This window comes from Xiphophorus hellerii, chromosome 23 (assembly GCF_003331165.1).
Source record: "Xiphophorus hellerii strain 12219 chromosome 23, Xiphophorus_hellerii-4.1, whole genome shotgun sequence".
Lineage (NCBI taxonomy): Eukaryota > Metazoa > Chordata > Actinopteri > Cyprinodontiformes > Poeciliidae > Xiphophorus > Xiphophorus hellerii.
Genome location: NC_045694.1, coordinates 7,937,181 through 7,958,146, shown reverse-complemented (window position 1 = coordinate 7,958,146; position 20,966 = coordinate 7,937,181). Strand labels below are relative to the sequence as shown.

General features: G+C 37.1%; 1 protein-coding gene across 2 annotated transcripts; it reads left to right on the top strand.

The window, feature by feature from the left end:
• The first annotated feature begins 9,693 nt into the window (after positions 1 to 9,693).
• LOC116714089 (transmembrane 9 superfamily member 2-like) lies at positions 9,694 to 20,372 on the top strand. Of its 2 annotated transcripts, XM_032554398.1 has the most exons (18): positions 9,694 to 10,003; positions 11,390 to 11,457; positions 11,545 to 11,638; positions 11,761 to 11,885; positions 12,026 to 12,155; positions 12,841 to 12,968; positions 13,591 to 13,705; positions 13,815 to 13,894; positions 14,002 to 14,107; positions 16,090 to 16,140; positions 16,466 to 16,598; positions 17,648 to 17,767; positions 17,990 to 18,047; positions 18,180 to 18,339; positions 18,438 to 18,589; positions 18,691 to 18,802; positions 18,890 to 19,061; positions 20,155 to 20,372. In XM_032554398.1, the coding sequence occupies exons 1-18, from the start codon at positions 9,878 to 9,880 to the stop codon at positions 20,364 to 20,366; spliced, it is 2,142 nt and encodes a 713-aa protein (XP_032410289.1). In that variant the 5' UTR covers positions 9,694 to 9,877; the 3' UTR covers positions 20,367 to 20,372. The 2 variants fall into 2 exon arrangements, with proteins under 2 accessions (XP_032410289.1, XP_032410290.1); XM_032554399.1 differs by lacking the exon at positions 16,090 to 16,140.
• Positions 20,373 to 20,966: the final 594 nt, after the last annotated feature.

Below are 20,966 nucleotides of genomic sequence, written 5' to 3'. Positions count from 1 at the left end.
CCTGGATTTGAATCTGGACTTTGACTGGGTCATTCTGCACTACTACAGATAAATAAATACACTTTAATTCAAGGAAGCTGTTAATTAGATTTAGGCCTTTATGATTGCATTGTGTTCTGTATTCTCCACTGTAGCTTTCTGTGCATTTTGTGGGTTACTTTTTTGTGAAGCACTTTGTGACATCGGTACAATTTATGAACCTCGAGGACTCATGAATCAGTGTTAAAAGTTATAAATAAAACTTTCCCCTGAAAGGGACTGAACATTGCATTGAAAATAGGTGATGGGTAAATTTAGTTGGACTCTGGCTGGGAAGCTCAAAACTTAATTTAATTTCAGGTAAAGCCTTTCTTTTGTTGATTTAAATGTACTATTACATTGAAATTGTTTCTATAGTTGGGATGTGTCTTCATAATCTGCTTTTTGAGCAAAAATCTGAAGGTTCGGGGATAAAAACAAGTATTTCTAAATTAGGAACTTTCTACATTTACCCACTTTCATTATTAGTTTTCAATAAATAAGAAAGACTGAATTATATGTCCAGTTTTTGAAATGTTGCTGTTATGTCATAGTTGGAACTGTGTTTCCGTGAAGGTGGAGAGCAACATTGGAGTTTCACAGAACAGTTCTGGTTTCGTTCCTGTTTATGCTGGACACCAAAGACAGGTCTGAGTTCTGCCACATTCAGAAGTACTCTGCTAATGCTTATATTGCAGCATATATCAGGAATGAAATGTAATGGAGTACAAGGACTTGGCGATCAAGGGCCTTCAGTAACTGGAGGATGGAAAACTGCCTCCTGCTGAACACCTACAAAAGCATCGATCTGTCTGTCGGTCTGTGTTATGAATGACTCCTTAGAAATTAGGCTAAATGACAAAGTTCTCAAGATTAATATTTGCAATATCCCAGGATCAGATTGTGAGTACATTTTGTTTACATAAATTCTGAGTTACAGTTGATGGTACAGAACTAAAGCTCAACTAAATAATGTGAAAAAATGTATATCATTTGAAGTTATAGGCTGATTATTTAAGCAAATAAATTAGAGTTATTTTAGAAAAAAACCATCACCACAGTCTATGCAAAGTTGTGAACTTCCGTTTCCTTCTACAGGCGCTACGTATCATTCCGGTTTTCTAGGCATCTTTTATGTACATTATTTCCCAAATTTACGAGTGATTTTTCCTCTTCATTTATTTTAAATGCCGTCTGTTCTCTTATACAAAAATTCAGATTTCTCTCACACATTTTCACAATTGTACTTCATCGTTTCCTTCTCTAACTTAGTTCAGCTATAAAAACGAGGAAAACAAGGGTGGTGATGGTGGCTGACAAGCAACGTAAAGTTCCACTGTGTCAAAATATGATGCCTGTCAAAATAATTCAAATAGTAAATATACCTGTTCATTTTAAGCGTCCATATAATTCCATTATAATATAAGTAAAACATATTAAAAATATTTTAATACAAATTGTATTATACGCAGTTTTGCATAATCTTAAAACCAGTGTTGTATAAAGTACTGAAATCTCAGAGTCAAGTAAAAGTATAAGTACCTCTCCAAAATACGACTTTGGTAAACGTCCAAGTCACTGACTGAAATGTTACTTGAGTTAAAGTCTTAAAGTATCTGAAACTTCTTGTACTTAAGTATGGAAATTACTGTAAAAATGGATGTACTCAAGTAATGTAATGAAAAGTACAAGTAAAAAGTAAAACAAAGCAAATGCAGTTTGAATGACATTTTTTATATTTTGGTAAACTTGTCAAATACACTTAAAATAATGTACACAACAAAGTGCAGGCAAAATTAAACCTGCTAATAGATATACCTGCAGGCATCATTTAGTTAAGAAAATTAGGTGCTTTACCTATGGCACAAGGCAGTGGCGCAAAAGGTGGCTATGCAGTGTATGCAATGCATAGGGGCGCTGCACTAGAGGGGGCGCAAAAACGATGTGGGGAATTTTTTTTATATAGTCAGCATTTTATGTACTTAACAGCTATTTGTGTATGAAATGATCAATAACAGAGGAACAGCACTGATTAGGCGCCCCCCTCCCATACAGGCAGCTTGGGCAGCGGCTGAGGCGCGTTTTGTTTTCTTTTAAATTTGTAGTAATGCCTCAACAACAGGGAGCTAAAGATGGGGCGCAGAAAAAACTCCGGGGCCCAAAACAGAAAACGGAAGAGGGGGAAGGATAAAGATGTTGGAGAGACGAAGAAAAGCTTTTCAAAGTGGTTGAAAGACAGAAGGTAAGAAATGTCCGTGTATCAACAAGAGAGTTGTAAATATTCAGGTTAGCTTAAGCTAGCCTACAATGATGATGTTCGCATCCACCTCAAAAATATGTAGTTGCGGCCCTGGCTGCAGCAAACACAGTTTGACTCTGATAATGTGTCGGATGAATGAGCACGTGACGTCAGCGCAGCAGGTGCAAAGAGCCCATTGGTATATTGATCTTGTAGCCAGAGAAACTGTAATCTGTTTTGGATTCTTTAAAGTGGACTGCAAACATTTGTTTTTGTTTTATATTGGCAATAAAAATAAAGGTTTTAGGAGCAGAGCTAATGGTGCATTTGAAATCCATGAAGGCTATATGTTCCTATGTTTGATCAATTACTATTTAATAAGAGAGTTAGTTTTAGTTTCACTGAATCAATTAAAAGTAAGTCCTGTAGATTTAATATGTCTCTATCTTAATAAAGTTTTGTTCATTATTAAAAGAATGTTAAGATGTCCAGAATCAGCTGCAGCTTGTTGTTTTTTTTAATCTGCGCAAAGAAAAATTAACATTCTTATCTAATATTTAAATTCTTATAATTCTACATAATTATTACTCAGATTTTTATAAACATCCTTTGGACCATGCAAAGCATTTTAGCTGTTTCTCTGTAAGATCTATTTTCTATTTCCAGTTATTAAGTTCTTCCAAACTGCTATGAGAGCAACTTTGAACACAACGATCATTTTAATTTGATATTTTTTCAAATCATCTTTCCATTCTCTTACTTTAACTCACTTGCTCCTTGCCTTTCTCCTTATTTCTAAATCACCACATGTGCCTACTTACCAAACCTACTACTGAGTGTATTAATTCCTGCAAACCATGAGCTAGTAGTTTTCATCATTATTTTTCTTTCTATGAAACTTTAACTGTTTAAAGTTTCCTCATCCTTTTCCTTCTTAAAAACACTTTCATATTCCCCTTTCTTGTGTTTCACATTCCTGTCTGTTACTTGTTTTCCTTTATGACTTTTGTTCCAGTTTTTAGATATTTTTTTATTTATTATATTCATCTACTTATTCCTGTATTTATTTAGTTAGTGTTTCATTTAGTCATCTATTTATTTGCCAACACACTGTTATCACAATCTTCTGTTTCCTTAATTTCTTGGCTCTTTCTTTAGTTTTTTATTTTATCCTATAGTTCTAGTTCTATTTTAGTATTTAATTAACCTTTTAACCTGTACTTTACTATCCATTTATTCAGATATTTTGTATTTTATCAGGGTCCTGCCCTTCAACACACTCCCAATATTTTCACTGCTGTTAATCTTTTGATTTACATTTACTGTTGAAATATAAAGCAGTAATTCGTTCAATGGTTGTTAATGGCGAGTTTGCTATGCCGCTATCTGCTGTGTATTCTCCAGTACTGCAGTTATTTTTCTACCATTCCGGACAATTTAAATGAATTCATTTATAAAAGAAATTAAACGAACACATATTGAAACACTTCTATCCACTTCCTGCTATTTTTACCCATTTTAAACAATTTAGACCAGTTTGTCAACACCTAGGCTGTTCTAAAAACTGGTTTCTTTTTTATAGTGGGTAACAATTAAAAATACCAATTGTGGTAATCCTTTCTTGGACTCTTACGAGTGGAGGATTCTTGCCTCTGCATCCACAATTGGTTTGCTCCTTCCAAACCCGCTACTTTAAATGAGATAAAATACCTAAAGGTGTTTATACCTCCAATCACACTTCAGTTCCGGAGCTGAAGCGTCTTCACGCAGGACTCCGCCGCCCTGTTTTTTTACGGAATGAAACTTTTAAGACGGATTTAAGCGGCTGCTCGCTGGACTCCGCCATCCAATTATCACCACAACAGCATAAAGTTAAAGCCGTTTAGTTTCAGCTGTTAGAGCCCAGGATTCACAGCGTTTCTTACACAGGATTTCTTTTAACGCGAACGCCATCAACTCATTCACGCTTTTCTTTTAAAAGAGAATTTACTCTCAGTAAACGGAGTCCCGTCAAGCGTCAGATTCCAGCTGGTAAACCAAATACCAGTCCCGGAAAAGGATCTAAACTCATTCTGAAGAGTTTAGCAATGCACACGGTCCTTCTGGATTCGGTCTCACCCGCTGGATTCCTTCAGGATCTTGGGATCCGGCTTCGAAGGACCAAATTAATGTCAGGTTCATCTACCTAAGCATTCTCAAACTGAAAAAGAAGAGAGACAAGTGAGTTTTAGATTTACTTGCAAGGAGAACGGACAGCAGCGTGCTTTAGTTACAATCTACCCGCTCTAAAACAGCTCCTCCCAGAGAATTTCTTTTTATTTCCTTAGGGCGGTCCTAGTTACAGAGCCTATTCAGGGGTCTCAAACTCCAGTCCTCGAGGGCCGCAGTCCTGCAACTTTTAGATGTGCCTCTGCTGCTTCACACCTGAACAGAATAATTAGGTCATTAAGGCTCTGGAAAACTGATCTACACAAGGAGGAGGTCATTAAGTCATTTCAATCCAGTGTTTTGTACCTGTGGCACATCTAAAAACTGCAGGACTGCGGCCCTCGAGGCCTGGAGTTTGAGACACCTGGATTTGGTTATCTTGAGTTAATCACATAGCAGCTGCTTCTTCTGTTCTCTTGAGTCACAGGTGTGTTGCACCTGCAAGCTGCCGTAATGTAGAATGCAAAATTCAGAGTTCTTGTTTATTTCCTTCTGTAGAAACGGTGCAGGAACTGATGAACCCACAGAACAAGGAGGTGTCTTGTGCATCCCTGTCTCATGTACAGTTCCTCTGTTTCTGGTTCATAAACTTCGACCCTTAATCATCCGTCAGTCATCACTCTTGCTGCAGACCATCTGGTGTCAGCTTCCAGTTTGACCCGTTTAGATGTCTTCCTGCAAGCATCTCTCACTAGGCACAAATTCCAAAAGCAAACAAGAGTATTTATATTTGTAATTAATTTAAACGCATCACTATCCCACAAACATCCTGTTTCCAGCAACCCAAAATATCCTTTACTGTTAAAAAAAAACCGAGGGTGGCACCCAATACGCCAACGTTGAATCGTACACATGCATAAAAATTCTCCCTACTTTCTGACATACTGAAAGTTCCTCTTCCTGGATATTTACCCTGACTGTTTCTTCCCTTTGCTGGACGTCTTTGCTTTTTTCCGCCAGCCTGGATTCGATCCTGTCATTTTTAATTTTCAGAGATACAATCTCTTTATTTAACTCCTCATTTTCTCTCTCTAGCCACTCGAGTTTTTCTGTGTTTGCTCTTAATTTGTCCGCTGCAGTGTTTCTCTGTTTTATCCGTTCCTCTTCCAGTTTATGTTTAATTCTTAATTTGGCTTCATTATCACATCTTAGTTGGCATATAGTTGCATTTTCTTCCTCCAGGTCCAGATTAATTTTTCTGATTTGTTTTTTGTAAAATGCATTTGATTTTAGAAGTAAGCAATTTTCCTCATGCCAGTCGTGTGTCTTGTCCGTTCTGTTTAGTCTCTCTAGTTTAGTCTTCAGACTTTCTATGGTTTTCTGAAGCTCTTTGTTCTCCTCCTGCAGCTTGCTGCGGTTCTTCTGTAAATTGTTTATTTTTGTCAACAAAAAATTATCCTCTTCCATCTTTGCTCTCTGGTTCAAACTGCAAATGAATTTCTCTGTGGAATCTGGCAATACAAAGGCAGCCGCCAGTGATGTCATAGACAGGATGAGTGACATCACTATGACATCAAAGCCACAAGAAGTCTGTTGGGTGTGGGGGAGGGGAGGATGTTTTTTTTTAAAACTTTATTCACAGACACACTGTACAACGACAGAGTGAAACATTTGTTCTGCCTCCAGAAAAAAAAACAAATACAGATAAATATATTCAAGATGAAGAAAAAGCTACGGGGCTTCGGTTCCCAACTGTTCATTCAAAGCAGTACAGAGTTCAATTGTTTTAATAGCTATTTTCTGTCTTTGATAGTCTGGATATAAAACTTAAGTTCATTGTAAAATGCAGCAAAGCATGGCTTCCCCTACCTGGAACAATGAATATGATATTTAAATAGTGACAATAAAGGATTTATGAGAAACTCTGAACTGTTGGGCTCTTTGCACCTCAGCTTCCGCGTTCGGGGCAAAGCGGCTCAATCTTTTCCGATCTATTGAAAAAGGCTCTTTACACTGGGCGTCTGCAGGGCTTGTCCAAGGTAACAATTAATGATGAACATCGATCCGAAGCCCCGACAATAAGCTGGAGAAAGGTTTCAACATGTTCGCCTCGTTATACACAGATACGAAGGTGAGTTTTACTTCCTTTAAACTTTGTGGCTAACATTAGTTTTAGCTTATGCTAGACATTTTTCTTGTAAAAATGTGCTATTTAAGTATCTAAACATTTTTCATCCATTCTAACGAACAATGTTTTTACCTTGTTTTCAAGTATATTACCTGCGTTTATTGTCGTTAGTGTCAGAGACCAAGTAACGGTCCAGGGTACTATAATGTCCCCTCCAGTTCTCCCCGGTTCCTACGCCTACGGCTCTGACTGTAATCCTGGACCTGTGCTTCTGTCTGCTCTGTCCTCTCAACCCTCAGCCGATCACAGTACAGTCACAACGCTCATACTGCTGTTCCTTCCTGTTGAAAGGGAGTTGTTCTCCACCACAGTCGCCCCGTGCTTTAGATGTAGAAATTGTTGGTTAATCAATAATCAGATGGGCTTAATTTATATCCACTAATCAGTTTGTAACAGTGATGAACTAAAATTGTGACTGGATCTGAATCTAAGTATTTTTTGTTCAAATGAATTGAATTGATTTAAACTGAATTTAGACCAAACCAGACAAAAACTGGTTTGGATGAATTTGACCTGGTTGAATTATAAAGTGGACTAAGCTGACAGCAGTGCAGTAAATTCCCTGGTAGATGGCTTTGCTGACTTTATATTTGATAAAAACAAAGTGGACATGAACAGCAGATGGCGTTGCTGTCCAAATCCTCTCTGACTGTGGAATAAACTTCACACTGGACTTCAAGCACGGTCGATTCTGTGCCTCTACACTTTTCCTTTAGGTTCTGGGACCTTAATTCCCAAATTAAAGTCAAAATGTATTTTCATCTATAAAGGCAACTGGGCAACTTTATATCCCAAGTATGACGCTCATGATGTTGTCAGATTACTTTACGACTAAAAGTCTTCAGTCAGAGGCTTCATCAAGTTTGCTGTAATGCAGACTGCTACAAGATATCCTTCCTAACAACCACTTGAAGAACCTTGAATAACATGATATTTAACCATATCTTACTTAATTTTAGGATCAATAATGTATTCTTGAATTCAAATTGAATTTAACTTTGTATGTCTCTTGAGACTCCAGTGGTTGTCTACACCTTCTGAATCTCTCCCAAATTCTTTACTGGGCTTCGTTTCACAATCCTGACAAAACTGTGATTGTCCTAGACAGATGTGCACATTGTCCTACCACACTTTCTTTCTTCCACTCAACTTTCCATTAACACGCTTGCATATAGAGCTTTGTGGCGTACCCTTCAACATTTTGTCAAGATAATAAAAATAACGTATTACATAAATCAAATATATAAATGAGTTTACTTTTTCTAACTCAAGTATTCAAATAAAACTTTTAGACAATCTTCTAATTTATTTAAACCCCTCCACATGCTGGCTTGCACGCCGAACCTCCCGACAACTTGCAGGTGTTGTAGCCAGTGGCGCAAAAGGTGGCGCATAGGGGCGCAAAAATGATGTGGGGAATTTTTTTTTTTTATATAGTCAGCATTTTATGTACTTAACAGCTGCTTGTGTATGAAATGATCAATAACAGAGGAACAGCACTGATTAGGCGCCCCCCTCCCTGCCAGCCGCTCTCCTGTCCCATACAGGCAGCTTGGGCAGCGGCTGAGGCGCGTTTTCTTTCTTTTAAATTTGTAGTAATGCCTCAACAACAGGGAGCTAAAGATGGGGCGCAGAAAAAACTCCGGGGCCCAAAACAGAAAACGGAAGAGGGGGAAGGATAAAGATGTTGGAGAGACGAAGAAAAGCTTTTCAAAGTGGTTGAAAGACAGCAGGTAAGAAATGTCAGTGTATCAACAAGAGAGTTGTAAATATTCAGGTTAGCTTAAGCTAGCCTACAATGATGATGTTCGCATCCACCTCAAAAATATGTAGTTGCGCCCCTGGCACAAGGTTAACTTAACCTGCTTTACAACTGAACCAGCTTCTTAGTATACCCTCCAGGACAGAAAATACAAAGTTTTTGTAAGCCTTAAGTTTTCCCTTCAAGTAAGGTCAGTGCTGAAAATGAGAAAAATAAATAGTACAGAAAATGCGGCCAACATGAAGAAAAAAAAGCTGTTACAATTACTCTACTTCACAAATCAGTGAATCAGTCAATCCTACAGTCAGTAGGTGGTGCACACAACTGGTCATTATGCAAAAGAAAAAAAGAATTGGGAGGGAAATGCAGCTTATTGGCATCTGAAGTGGGAGACCTTTTTTGTAAACCTGGTTTTGAACTTGCATGCCTTTAATATATTCGTTAAATTTAGTCTAAATTGCTATCGCTATGGCTTCTGCCCCCCCTTGAACAGAGGAGTCTAGGTAGCCTGCTACAGTCAACATTAGGCCTAAGCTAAATACACCACGTGTGGAACTGAAACAATGCCAAACAAAGTTCATTTGGTACCGTTACAAGTACAGGTACCGTTATGCTCAAGATTTCACAATAGTGCCTAGTGACCAAGCTATAGTTACTGAAACAGGAGGATTATAACCATTTCATAAGACGTTACCTCGATGTGTTTCTTCAAGTTGGACGGGGAGTTTTTGTAAGATAGAATTTCCACAAATTCGGGCAGGAATAACATACACTGCATGCGGTACAACGAATCTTTAACACCCACAAAAGAGTGTATTGTGTTTAAATAAGGCCATGGGCTCTCATCACCAGCTGGTGGTTCCCCTGGAGCCGTGTCCGACGTAGTTGCAGTCGTTGTGGTCTCCGTCTCCTCCTCCATGTGGCTGCTGCTGATTGCGAGACTTGCTTTGTGTTTAATTGGAGAAGCGAAACAGGTGTATCCTATTGGTGGTGATGAACAAGCCCAGGCAAGCAGGTTACGGACTTTGTTGCAGTCAATCAGTAGGTGGGGTCAAAACACTTGCGTTTCTCTCGCTCGCTTTCTTGTAACGAGTAACTAACCACACATTGAAAATGTATCGGAGTAAAAGTATGCAATTAAGTTCGGAAATATAGTGAAGTAAAAGTTATCAAAAATTTTCATACTCGAGGAAAGTATGAAGTACTCCAAAATATACTTAAGTAAAGTAGTGAAGTGTTTTTACTTCGTTACTATACAACACAGCTTAAAACACAGAAATCCAACGTTTGGAGCAGACCGAATCCTTCGTACCTTTACTTTGAAGGGGAAACCCCGTGACATCCGCGTAGCTTGACAGAGGTGGGACGTTGTCAGTCTGGATCGGTGTCCGTATCCCGAGTTAGCGAAACGGCTTTTAGCCAGCCGTAGATACCCGGTGAACAGTAGGCCCTTATAAATTAGGGGATACGCTGCCTTTAACAGCAAGATATCGCAGCGTTGGAGAACTTAGCCCGCGTTAAAATGAAGATGCGACAGCCAGTTGGATTGGTCTATTTTCTAGTCGTATATTTCAGTTCATGTTCGGCGTTTTATCTTCCGGGTTTAGCTCCCGTGAGTTTTTGTGACAAAGAGACAGAAGAATGCCAGGTATGACTTCTTTCAGTGGAGTAGCAGTTCTTAATAAGTTATGTACATGTTCATCAGTAGAAGTTTCTATATTTTTCCTTGTGTTTTTGACATCTTTTTTTCAACTGGCAGAAATAGCAGTAGCTAGCCGCTTGTCCTCTAGGCCCCGCTAATGTCTGGAACAGGATACTGGCATATCGTGATGATGTTTAGGAACTTTGTATTGTTTCGTCTCACTAGTGAGTGCTTAAAAACCATGGACCTTACCACAGGGGCCGCTTTTCATTGGCTGATGTCCATTCTACGTGGTCACGTGCGTGGCCGTCTCACAAACACACTTAGCTTCCCGTTAGCTAAGTACAGCATAATGGCAGCACTGATACAACTTCTACACCATGAAGCCTGTCTGCTACACAGTCTTACGGTAGCTCAACAGATCAGTATGCAATGTGTCTGTATCTGACATACACTAAAGATTTTATTTTAGCAGAAAAGGCTTTGGACTAAACTGTTACTCGTGTTAGCCACTCTAGCACCAAGTACAGCTAGTCAGTCAACCATCGCTGTGTTCAGGGAAGCGCTGATTAATAATCGAGAAATAAATATCAAGGCTGGAAACTTGATATCGTAATGGACTGAATGTTGTTTTTAACGAGAGAAAACAAAGAGAGTGAGAGAGTAAAAAGGTACGAGTGGTTTTGAATTGATCACCTGTTCGGGTTATTTTACCTTTGCTTACCTTTGCTGTGGCGCATTACAGCCGCTGTAGTTTCTAAACGTTGGACTAATTACCTCGTTCGTTTGTGAGTTTACGTCATTCACAACAAACATCAAATAGAACAAATATATTTCATACACGACAAATGGCTTCTACCGCGATAATTATGTGAAATTAAATTAATTATATCCCAGCTTCAGAAGATTTGCCTTTACCTTTACAGAGCTCTTTGGTTCCTCCTATCAGTCTGTAGCTTCTCATATTGAGGTCATCAAACCAAAGTTCAGATCTACCATAACTGACTGACACCTGCTGGCCTCAGGTTTGCAACCAGCTTGTCACTGAGAAACCAGTAACCTCCTCCCAGATGATGACATGAACTTGTTAGTTCCTCTGTCCATTGTAGTAGCTGATATATTGTGAAAACCTGGTAGAAATGATGCACTAATCCTGTCATGTTTACATAGAAACAACGTGCTGCGAGGCTTTGCTTGTGAGACTTGAGGGTCGGTTGTGGGCGGAGATTGGTAAGGTCCATTATCTCGTGGTTTTGCCTCTAATGCCATTAAAGAAAGTTTCTGTGAGTGATAATTATTTTTCCATTTCGGACTCGATAATTTCAGGCTCATTAGTTTATGTTTTTTAAAAATGTTCTATAAAAGTTACATTTCAAAGTATCTTCTTTACAGACACAGGTTGAGGTGTTTGTTAATCGCTTGGATTCAGTGGAGTCTGTTCTGCCTTACGAATATGATATGTAAGTCATTTGATATTTTAGATTAAAAAAAAGTCTTGATCAGTATCATAATTTTTCTGTGGATGATCATTTAAATATTTGCTAAAGGTTTGACTTCTGCAAAGATGATCAGGAGAAGAGGCCATCGGAGAACCTGGGACAGGTGCTATTTGGTGAGCGAATTGAGTCTTCCCCTTACAAGGTGAGAGCCTGATTAATGGCAAATACGTTTTTGTTTCGTTCATTCTATGTTTGCAGAGATGCAACATTCATTCCACCAAATCTTTATCCACGTTGCTGCTAAAAAACAATCTTTTTTTGCAGATCAAGTTTAAAGAAAATGCATGCCAGAAAGTTTGCACCAAGACGTACAAGACAGGGAACAAAGATGATACCTCAAAAATGGATTTTCTCAAGATGGGAATGCAGCTGAATTACCAGCATCACTGGTTAGTGGCAGATACACGTCATTAGAAGATTCTTACTGATTCAATTTCTCCTTAAGAATTAATGCTAATTTAGAGAAAATGAATAAATGAACAAAGGAAAGTATTTAAGCAAACCTTTATAATTTTATATGTATTTTAAGGATTATCGACAACATGCCAGTGACATGGTGCTATGACGTTGAAGACGGTCAAAAGTATTGCAACCCTGGCTTCCCTATTGGCTGCTTTGTCACATCAAATGGTCAAGCAAAAGATGCCTGTGTAATTAATGTGAGTTGTGGTTTCTTGCTTTTTTAATTTCTACATTGTGGTTTTATTATAAGAATGTGTGAAATTAAAATAAACTAACAACAGCTAATAGGTATTTTCTTTAAAGTAAGTTTTTACCCAAGAAGGAATTTCAACAAAGTTGACATTGTGTATTTAAAGGAAATTGGCTTGAACAGCATTAGTGACTGTAAAACGGATTGCATTAAGCTGTGCTAGCAATCAATGTAACCAGTTTGGCTTTACCAACCAGTGATACCTGTTGGAGCAGTGTGACAGTGTACGTCAGCAGCAAATAATGCATTTTTATCTAACCGTCTTTAAATGCACTCTCATTTATTTTATGTTTTAGTTGGTAACTATTATATACTCTCATTTATTTTATGTTTTTGTTGGTAACTATTATATACAAATATTTTTTTTAATAAAGGAATGAACCTTCAGATTTGATTAATTTGCCTAAAAATACTTTAGGTTTTTTTGGTGGTTGAACTTATAATTTTGCCTGTGCTTTCATGTTTTTTATCTTATTTTGGAGGACCAAGGAAAGATATTAATATGATGCGAAAACTAAATAAATCTGATGACTTTCACCTGTCACACAGAATAGCATGAGTTTAATATGTTCAAATGAAGTTAAAGCTGAAATGGACGTTGACTAATGAGACACATTTGTATCTTTTTTCAGTCTGAGTTCAACAAGAAAAACACATTTTATGTCTTCAACCATGTGGACATAATGATTACTTACCACAGCGGAGAAAATGAAGGTTGGCGAGGCTCTCGCTTGGTTGCTGCCACTCTTGAACCAAGGAGGTGAGAGTCAAGTGGACGTGGATGGACAATCAGCTACTATTTATTTATTTAATTTTTTAATGCAACTCATTTAGTCATGCATCACCTTTCAGCATGACTGTATACAGAGGTTTTCAATAGTTTCACATTTAAAAACCACAAAAGTTTTTGTTCATACCCTTGTCACTGACTAAAGAGCTACCAAAGAGTAACAAAGTGCTCCACTATCTTTCCATGTTGCTGCTCACTGCCAGTCAGCTGGTTGAAAGGCTACTATGGTTTTCCTTTGCTTACAATATAGACATATTTGACTGGAAGTATTTGTAGTGAGGAATAATGAACTCAGTTGACGTACTGACAATTTGGAAACTGTTAGTATATCAAAATGAAATTAACAATAAATGGCAATAGTTGACATTATTAACTGTAAATGTCCATATGTTCTATCATTTTTGCTGCAGTTGAAATATGAGTTGTTTTTCCGTCCTAAAGTACACAAAACATGTTCAAACATAAAGTGGTTATCATGCACTGAGATGCTCTTACAGCACGTAGTTAAGGTTATGGTCTTAATGACAGTTGGCTTTTGTTCTTAACAATTACATTAGAACATAAGTTGACTTTTTGTATTTTCTGCAAACAGCATCAAACAAGCAGATGAAAACAAACCAAACTGTGAATCAGGAAACCCAATGGAAGTGCCAGGGGAGTTTAAAGAGGATATAACCATCGTTTACACCTATTCTGTAACATTTGAGGTAAGCCTTTTATGTGTGACTATACTTTTTAGTAATGTGTTACCTGTTCATGGTCTGTAAGGAGAAAACTGTTACCTGATTATTGCATTTTTTAAAATTAATTTTACAGGAAAATAATGCCATCCAATGGGCCTCTAGGTGGGACTACATCCTGGTTTCGATGTCTCATACCAACATCCAGTGGTTTAGGTCCGAATACGCTTTTAATGCTTTTTCGCTTTAAAAAACTGCCGCTACTATTCACAAGCTCATTATTTTTGGTATTTGCATTAAGGTGTGTCTTGTGTGTCCAACAGCATCATGAATTCCTTGGTCATTGTGCTTTTCCTGTCTGGCATGGTTGCCATGATCATGCTGAGAACCCTTCATAAGGACATCGCCAGATACAATCAGGTGGATCAGGTAAAGACGCTGTTTGACTTTTCTGTTCTGATGTGTACAAAACATTCCTGCTACAGATAAATTGCAGGACATCATGTTTGCACATTGTGAATGAAAGCAACTGCATTTCTGATGGAAAATCTCTTATTAAGCAAGCTCTTTTAGAGTTACTTCTATGAAGAAACACACTTTTACATTTATCATATTTTTTTAGGCACATTTCAATTTTTTTAGAATCATGCATGCGATATTAAAAGAGCTTAAATTAATCTTGATATTCTAATTTTTCAAATTATTTCTTCCATGAACAGTAAACATTTTAGTTTGAGTAAAACATTCACAGAAGATGCAAACAATGTATTTGCCTTAGACACAACTTTCAGGCCATCAGCATCACATGAAACAAGAGAATGGAGTACATTGAGTTTACACTGACGAAGCAGCGTTAGAACTTTGTCCTAATAACCACAACCAGTGTAGATACGAATAAACCAATCAGGTGGTTCATTAATCCCTTTTCAGTCATCATATGTAAATGCTGCTGTTTTTTGTGTAAAATTCTGTTGGACTGTTGATGAAATGAATGTTTTAACAAGGAACTCTCACTAAAAGCTGCGTCATAACAAGGACATACTGTTTTTACGCAAATCTTGAGCCACACTGAGAGTGGTAAATGATCGACTTGCTTAAGCTATACATCTTCCCAGTAATTATCATTAAGTGTTTTTTCAATAGAACAGGTCTGTATGTGTTAGTTTCCGGCTCAGGTCATTGATCTCCAGCTAGCTTTCTTATGGTGATGAAATCTTTAGTACAGGATTGTGTAATCATTTTTACCATCACTTACTCACACAAGACAAGCCCTTCCACGTCCTCTTGGTGTTATGAAACCAGGATATTAGAAGTAATCTCCATTTATTTTCAGATTCCACTTGTACCAAAAATGTTTCAGCATTTTCATTTTTGGACATTATTACAAACAGACTGTTATTACTGTCTGATAGAATTAATGATTAGTTCAACAAGGATGGTTTTCTTACTAACCAGTTGGTAGTCTGATGTTTACATGCTTAAAACAGTGGGCCATGTGTCGTCTTGAGCTATCTAGATGTATCTAAATGATTTAGAATAGCATCCAAAAGTTATGTGAATTTATTTGAGTAATTTAACTGAAAAGGAAACTGATATTATATACAGTACAAAAATACAAAATCTTACCATGTAATTTTTTTTTAGTTTTTAGTGTAAATATCTTTGTGCACTTGAAAGAAGACAAAACTAACTTACAAGTAACTTTTAATCAAGATATAAGAGCTTGTTTTAAGTCAATAATTCCTTAAAATTGGTGAAAAAGTACTAATTCCATCGGCAGATTATTTCACTTATAACACATTTTCCCATGTTACAAGTGAAATAATCTACCAATGAAACTAGTAGTTTTTTGTTGATATCAAGGTATTAGTGACTTAAAACAAGTTCACAAAGCAAATCTTGCTTAAAAGTTATTTGTAAGTTAGTTTTTCTTGTTTCACGTGTACTAACATACTTGAACTAGAATGTAGACCAGAATACCTGGTAAGATTTTGTATTTTTGCAGTGCACATTTCAATATGGACCAATTAGAAAATATCGGTATGAGTGTCACTTTTTGAATTAATGAAATAAAGTTTTCAATGGTATTCTCATTTATTGAATGTGTTTCTATTCCTGAATGCTTTTATTGCTGAGACTAATCAGATAGAAAACTCTTGTATGTGTGAAATAAGGCAGGACAGCTGGGTAGATCCATATCACTCTAGATAAGGATTTTCATGAGGAATTTAGAGGTTTAACTGAAGAAATTATTCTAACACATTGTAGACTGGAGTTTATTTTTACTAACACCATTCATTGGTCTGCTTGTTCTTATTTGTGTGGCTTATGCTTTAAATCTGCAGTGTAAAATACCACCCAGCACGAGTACATTGCATCCAAAATTACAAATACTCTGTTACATTTCACAGGGAGACTTGATAAAGCTTACACCGGCCAAGGAAAAATCTTCTCTACCCTATGTAAGCTTAATGAAATCCATTCTAAAGATTGAACAAAATCAGGTGCTTGGGTGTGTATGATTTTGGCAAACGGAGAACACATGGAATGTAAAATGTGGTGTGGATCTTTAAAGTAGGAGTTAAATCTGTCAGAAAAAGGGAAAAATGTATTTTTCCTTGAAATTAGTTTGTTCACACCAAATTTTACACCTTTTTAAAATCTGTCTTCACATATATGTGTTTGTCTAGCAGGAATGAGTGTCTGGTGGTTGGCAACCTTTTTAACTTTAAACTTGTATAAATTTGAGTCTCTCGATTGACCGTTGTGTTGACATTTGTCCCCCAGGAAGACGCACAGGAAGAGCCAGGATGGAAGCAAGTGCATGGGGATGTTTTCCGTCCTCCCAGGAAGGGGATGCTGCTGTCTGTGTTCCTTGGACAGGGCACCCAGATCTTCATCATGACCTTCATCACACTCTGTAAGGATTTCTCACTTTCATCCAGATGTTTTGCTGTTAATGTCCTACAGGTTGTTTTCACAAACTTACCTCCAGCTCCACCTGGTCTAGGCGCAATCCACATGTAAAGGATGGTTTAAAAATCCCTTTGCTGCTGCCTTGGGGCTAGACATGTCCACAGTCATGCTTAATTAGTTTATTTGAATACTTAACGCCTACATTTACATCTGTGTTATGTACTGCATTCAAATAAAGAAACTCTAATTTAGCATCTGCTTACCATAGGGCTGGATAATAAATGTCATGATTGACATGTGATCAATGTCAGTAGATAATACATCTGATAGAATATTCAATACATAGAATATTCATTGAACGCTCATCCGAACCTCTCAAAGATAGCCGAGCAAGGTGTGTGGCATCAACTAACTTACTCTTTGGTTACCTAGCTACTCACTCATTCTTTGGTTACCTAGCAATAACATGTTGGAATAATTGCACACTTTTTCAGGTCTCTCATAACTGCTTAAAAATAAACAGTGGAGTGAAAACTGAATAAAAGAGGAAAGGTCATGCAACCAGCTTGGCAGTATTTCAGATATTTAAAACAAAGAAAAATATCAATCTATCGACTGATATGTAAAACTTGTATCATACATTTTTCAACCATATCGTTCAACCCTATCTTGACAGCATAAAAACAAATTATTTTGTATGGTTATGAATAAATTCAACCCATACAGGGTGTTTAAGGTTTCAAGTAACATTGTAGCATGATTCTCTGCTTTCCCCATGTTCAAAATAAAATAAGAAAGCTTCTTTAATTTATCACCTAATTCTGATCACATGACTTTTATCATAACTATTGTTTTGGTAGCTAAATGGAAACAGATATTCCAAATCTGTACTAAGCATAGAGCTTTCAACTTAAATTACAGTATATGGTAACATATACCATACACATTTTACATTCTTAAGTTAGCCAGGCATTCTATTAAAGTGTTTCGCCTTTCACATTCTACATACATTATGTTTGAAATGATGCATTCATGACTTTCTGTCCACTTTAGTCCTGGCCTGTCTTGGATTCCTGTCTCCTGCCAACAGAGGGGCTCTGATGACGTGCGCTGTGGTTCTCTATGTCCTGCTGGGAACACCTGCTGGCTACGTGTCTGCACGTCTTTACAAATGTAATTCTCCACTTTGTATGAAAGTTACAGTTTTACAAAGTAGATTTTAAAAATAAATGAATAAAAAGTTGTTTTGTAATTGTCACCCTCAGTTTAGATAATGTAGTAGGATATCTCAGAGCTAAACCAATTTGGATAATACTTCACTCATAACCTTTCATGCAAACTTCATTGTCATTGTTCCTGTCACAATAGTTAATTCTTGTCTCTTCTTCGTATCAGCTTTTGGAGGTGAAAAGTGGAAGACCAACGTGTTGCTGACAGCTCTCCTGTGCCCAGGGTACATTATTTAGCTTAGCAAATGCTCACATTTCATGCACTTCTGTTTTAGCAGGTCTGGAGGCTTGCATACTGATGTTATCCAACGTATAATTGACCTTTGTACTGAGTCGTTGTTTATTTTTTTCTTTAGGATTGTATTTGCAGACTTTTTCATGATGAACCTCATCCTTTGGGTGGAGGGATCCTCAGCTGCAATCCCCTTTGGTACTTTGGTGGCCATTTTGGCCATGTGGTTTGGAATCTCTGTTCCTCTCACTTTCATTGGTGCCTACTTTGGATTCAAGAAACCTGTGAGTTAGATCTTTCGCGTTGACAAAACATAGACAAATGCGTTTTTATCTTTTCTTCTTGTCAGCTTTCAGCTTTTTTGTTTTTCTGTTTGGCGCAGGCAATTGAGCAACCAGTGCGGACAAATCAAATCCCCCGTCAAATTCCTGAGCAGTCCTTCTTCACTAAGCCCATCCCTGGGATCGTCATGGGTGGCATCCTTCCTTTTGGTTGCATCTTCATCCAGCTGTTCTTCATCCTCAACAGCATTTGGTACAAATGTGAAATAATCTCCATTTCTGAGAAATCTGCAACTCCAATATTAGATACTTAAACATGTTTACAGGGTGAATGAATTAAGATTTTTGATTCAGGTCTCATCAGATGTACTACATGTTTGGGTTCCTGTTCCTGGTTTTCATTATTCTCCTGATCACCTGCTCTGAGGCCACAATTCTGCTGTGCTACTTCCACCTGTGTGCTGAGGTACCTGAATGTTTAGGCTAGATTTCTTTCATTTTTTTTATTGTTTTAGCGGACCCTAACTCACCATCTTTTATCTGATTCATCCAGGACTACCATTGGTGGTGGCGTTCATTCCTGACCAGCGGTTTCACGGCAGTTTATCTCTTTATCTATGCTGTGCACTACTTCTTCTCAAAGCTGCAAATAATTGGCGCGGCAAGCACTATACTGTACTTTGGATACACTATGATTATGGTTCTCATCTTCTTCCTCTTTACAGGTAAGAATTTTACTTTTTAATGATAATTGCTTTGTTTTATCCTTGTTTCTGTGTATTGCAGACATGACTTTGTTCCGTGTCTCATTAAATTCAATGAAAGTTTAAGATCAGTAAAGAGTGTGGGTTGTGCTGTCTTTTCAAAGGTAATCTGATACCAGTGGATAGTCAGATTACCAGTAGAAGGAGCATTCAAGATTCTGTTCTAACAATATAAATAAGGAAATTCCTCAACATTTATTTGCTCTCATTTTAGTGGCCTTTTGTATTTGGACATATAAGGAAAAGTATCTACAAAGTAATACAATGAAAAAGGAATGTATTTCAGTATTTAAGTTGCTGAAATGAAACCAATAGTTGTTACACTCAAAAGTGTTTGATTCTGTTCATTCAGATGACAATGGCTTACATCTAATATTACTGATACTAATATTACTAGTGTCAGTAATATTTATGTATCTATATATTCTCTTGTGGCATTCATGGCTATAGATGAGTTTTCTTTAGCTGGACTGACGGTTGTAATGATTGCAGGTCTTTGGTCTAGATAATAACTTACAATTTGGGGGCAAATTATCTCCAGTTATATAGAGTACTTTCTCCACAAAAAAAGGAAGAAAATAAGCTACAATGTTCAAGTTTTACATTAATTAATTTACTTTTACAGATAATATGGAAAAAGCTTAAAGTGTGATATTACATGTGAAAGCATTCAGAAGTAATATTGTAACAAGTACAAACTATTTTAGTGTACTTTGTGTGCCTTTTGCTACCTTGTGTTGAATAAAATGTTAATCATATGACGTCATAAATTATAAAGTCTCTAAAAACTTTATGTTCATAGGATAATATACATTTCTCTATTGGAGTTATTAGATACCAGTAAGTGAAATTGGTGATTTTGTTAAAAATAATTATTTCTTGTTTATATTTTTAATTAATTACATTTGTGTGCCTCATACAACTGAAATAGTAGTATAATTGAAGGTTTTAACCCTTTTTGCCAGGGCTGCTAGTTTATGCTGATCTTGCCTTGTTAATCTGATGATTTATTTATTTTTTTAACAGATGTGTTTTTCTTGTCTCCCACCTTTAGGTACAATTGGCTTCTTCGCTTGCTTCTGGTTTGTAAATAAGATCTACAGTGTTGCCAAATGCCAAGTATTCTGTTCACAAAGCCAGGACATATCACAAGACATATCAATGTTTAGTTCTGATAAAACCATGATTTGTTTGGCAGAATTGGAATCTGTTTCTTTTAAAGTCAGCCATTTTCCAGAATTTGTACTCATAAAAACAAATATATAAAAAAAAGAAAAGTGATCACTTAGCCTCTATTGAACATGTAGAAGGAGCACTTGTCCTTCTACAAGTGCTCCATAGAGAGCACACTGACTTACTGTATCTGCGTATGGTATAACAGCAGCACTACGGCTCAAAGGAAAGCTCTCCAAAGGGTTGTGAATACAGCCCAAAAAATCATTGGCTAGCCTCTCCCCTCACTGGAGGACATGCACAGCGACCGCTGTCTAAGAAAAGCACAACACATCACAAAGGACACTTCTCACCCAGGACATTCTCTGTTCACACTGCTGCCTTCAGGCAGAAGATACAGAGCAATCAGAACAACAACCAACCGTCTCAGAGACAGTTTTTATCCGATAGCAATAACAAAACTAAATGCAATCAAAAACAACCATTAATCATCATAAATGATGTATGTGAGAATGTGGCTGTTCTTACTTTTTTTTTTTGCCAGTTTGTTGATTCTTGCGTTGTGTATGAATTGTGAGACAGTTATTTTTTGTTTTTGGGCATGTGCACCGACTGATGGCACCCTTTGAATTTCGTTGTCCTTGTGACAATGACAATAAAGATTTATCTTATCTTATGTGCAATGTACAAAGT

Bases quoted from the DNA above. Each gene is read 5' to 3' on its own strand.
- LOC116714089 (XM_032554398.1), top strand. From the start codon at position 9,878: ATGAAGATGCGACAGCCAGTTGGATTGGTCTATTTTCTAGTCGTATAT. The intron at 11,639-11,760 runs GTGAGAGCCTGA...CTTTTTTTGCAG, and splicing joins TTGAGTCTTCCCCTTACAAG to ATCAAGTTTAAAGAAAATGC. The intron at 12,969-13,590 runs GTGAGAGTCAAG...TTCTGCAAACAG, and splicing joins GCCACTCTTGAACCAAGGAG to CATCAAACAAGCAGATGAAA.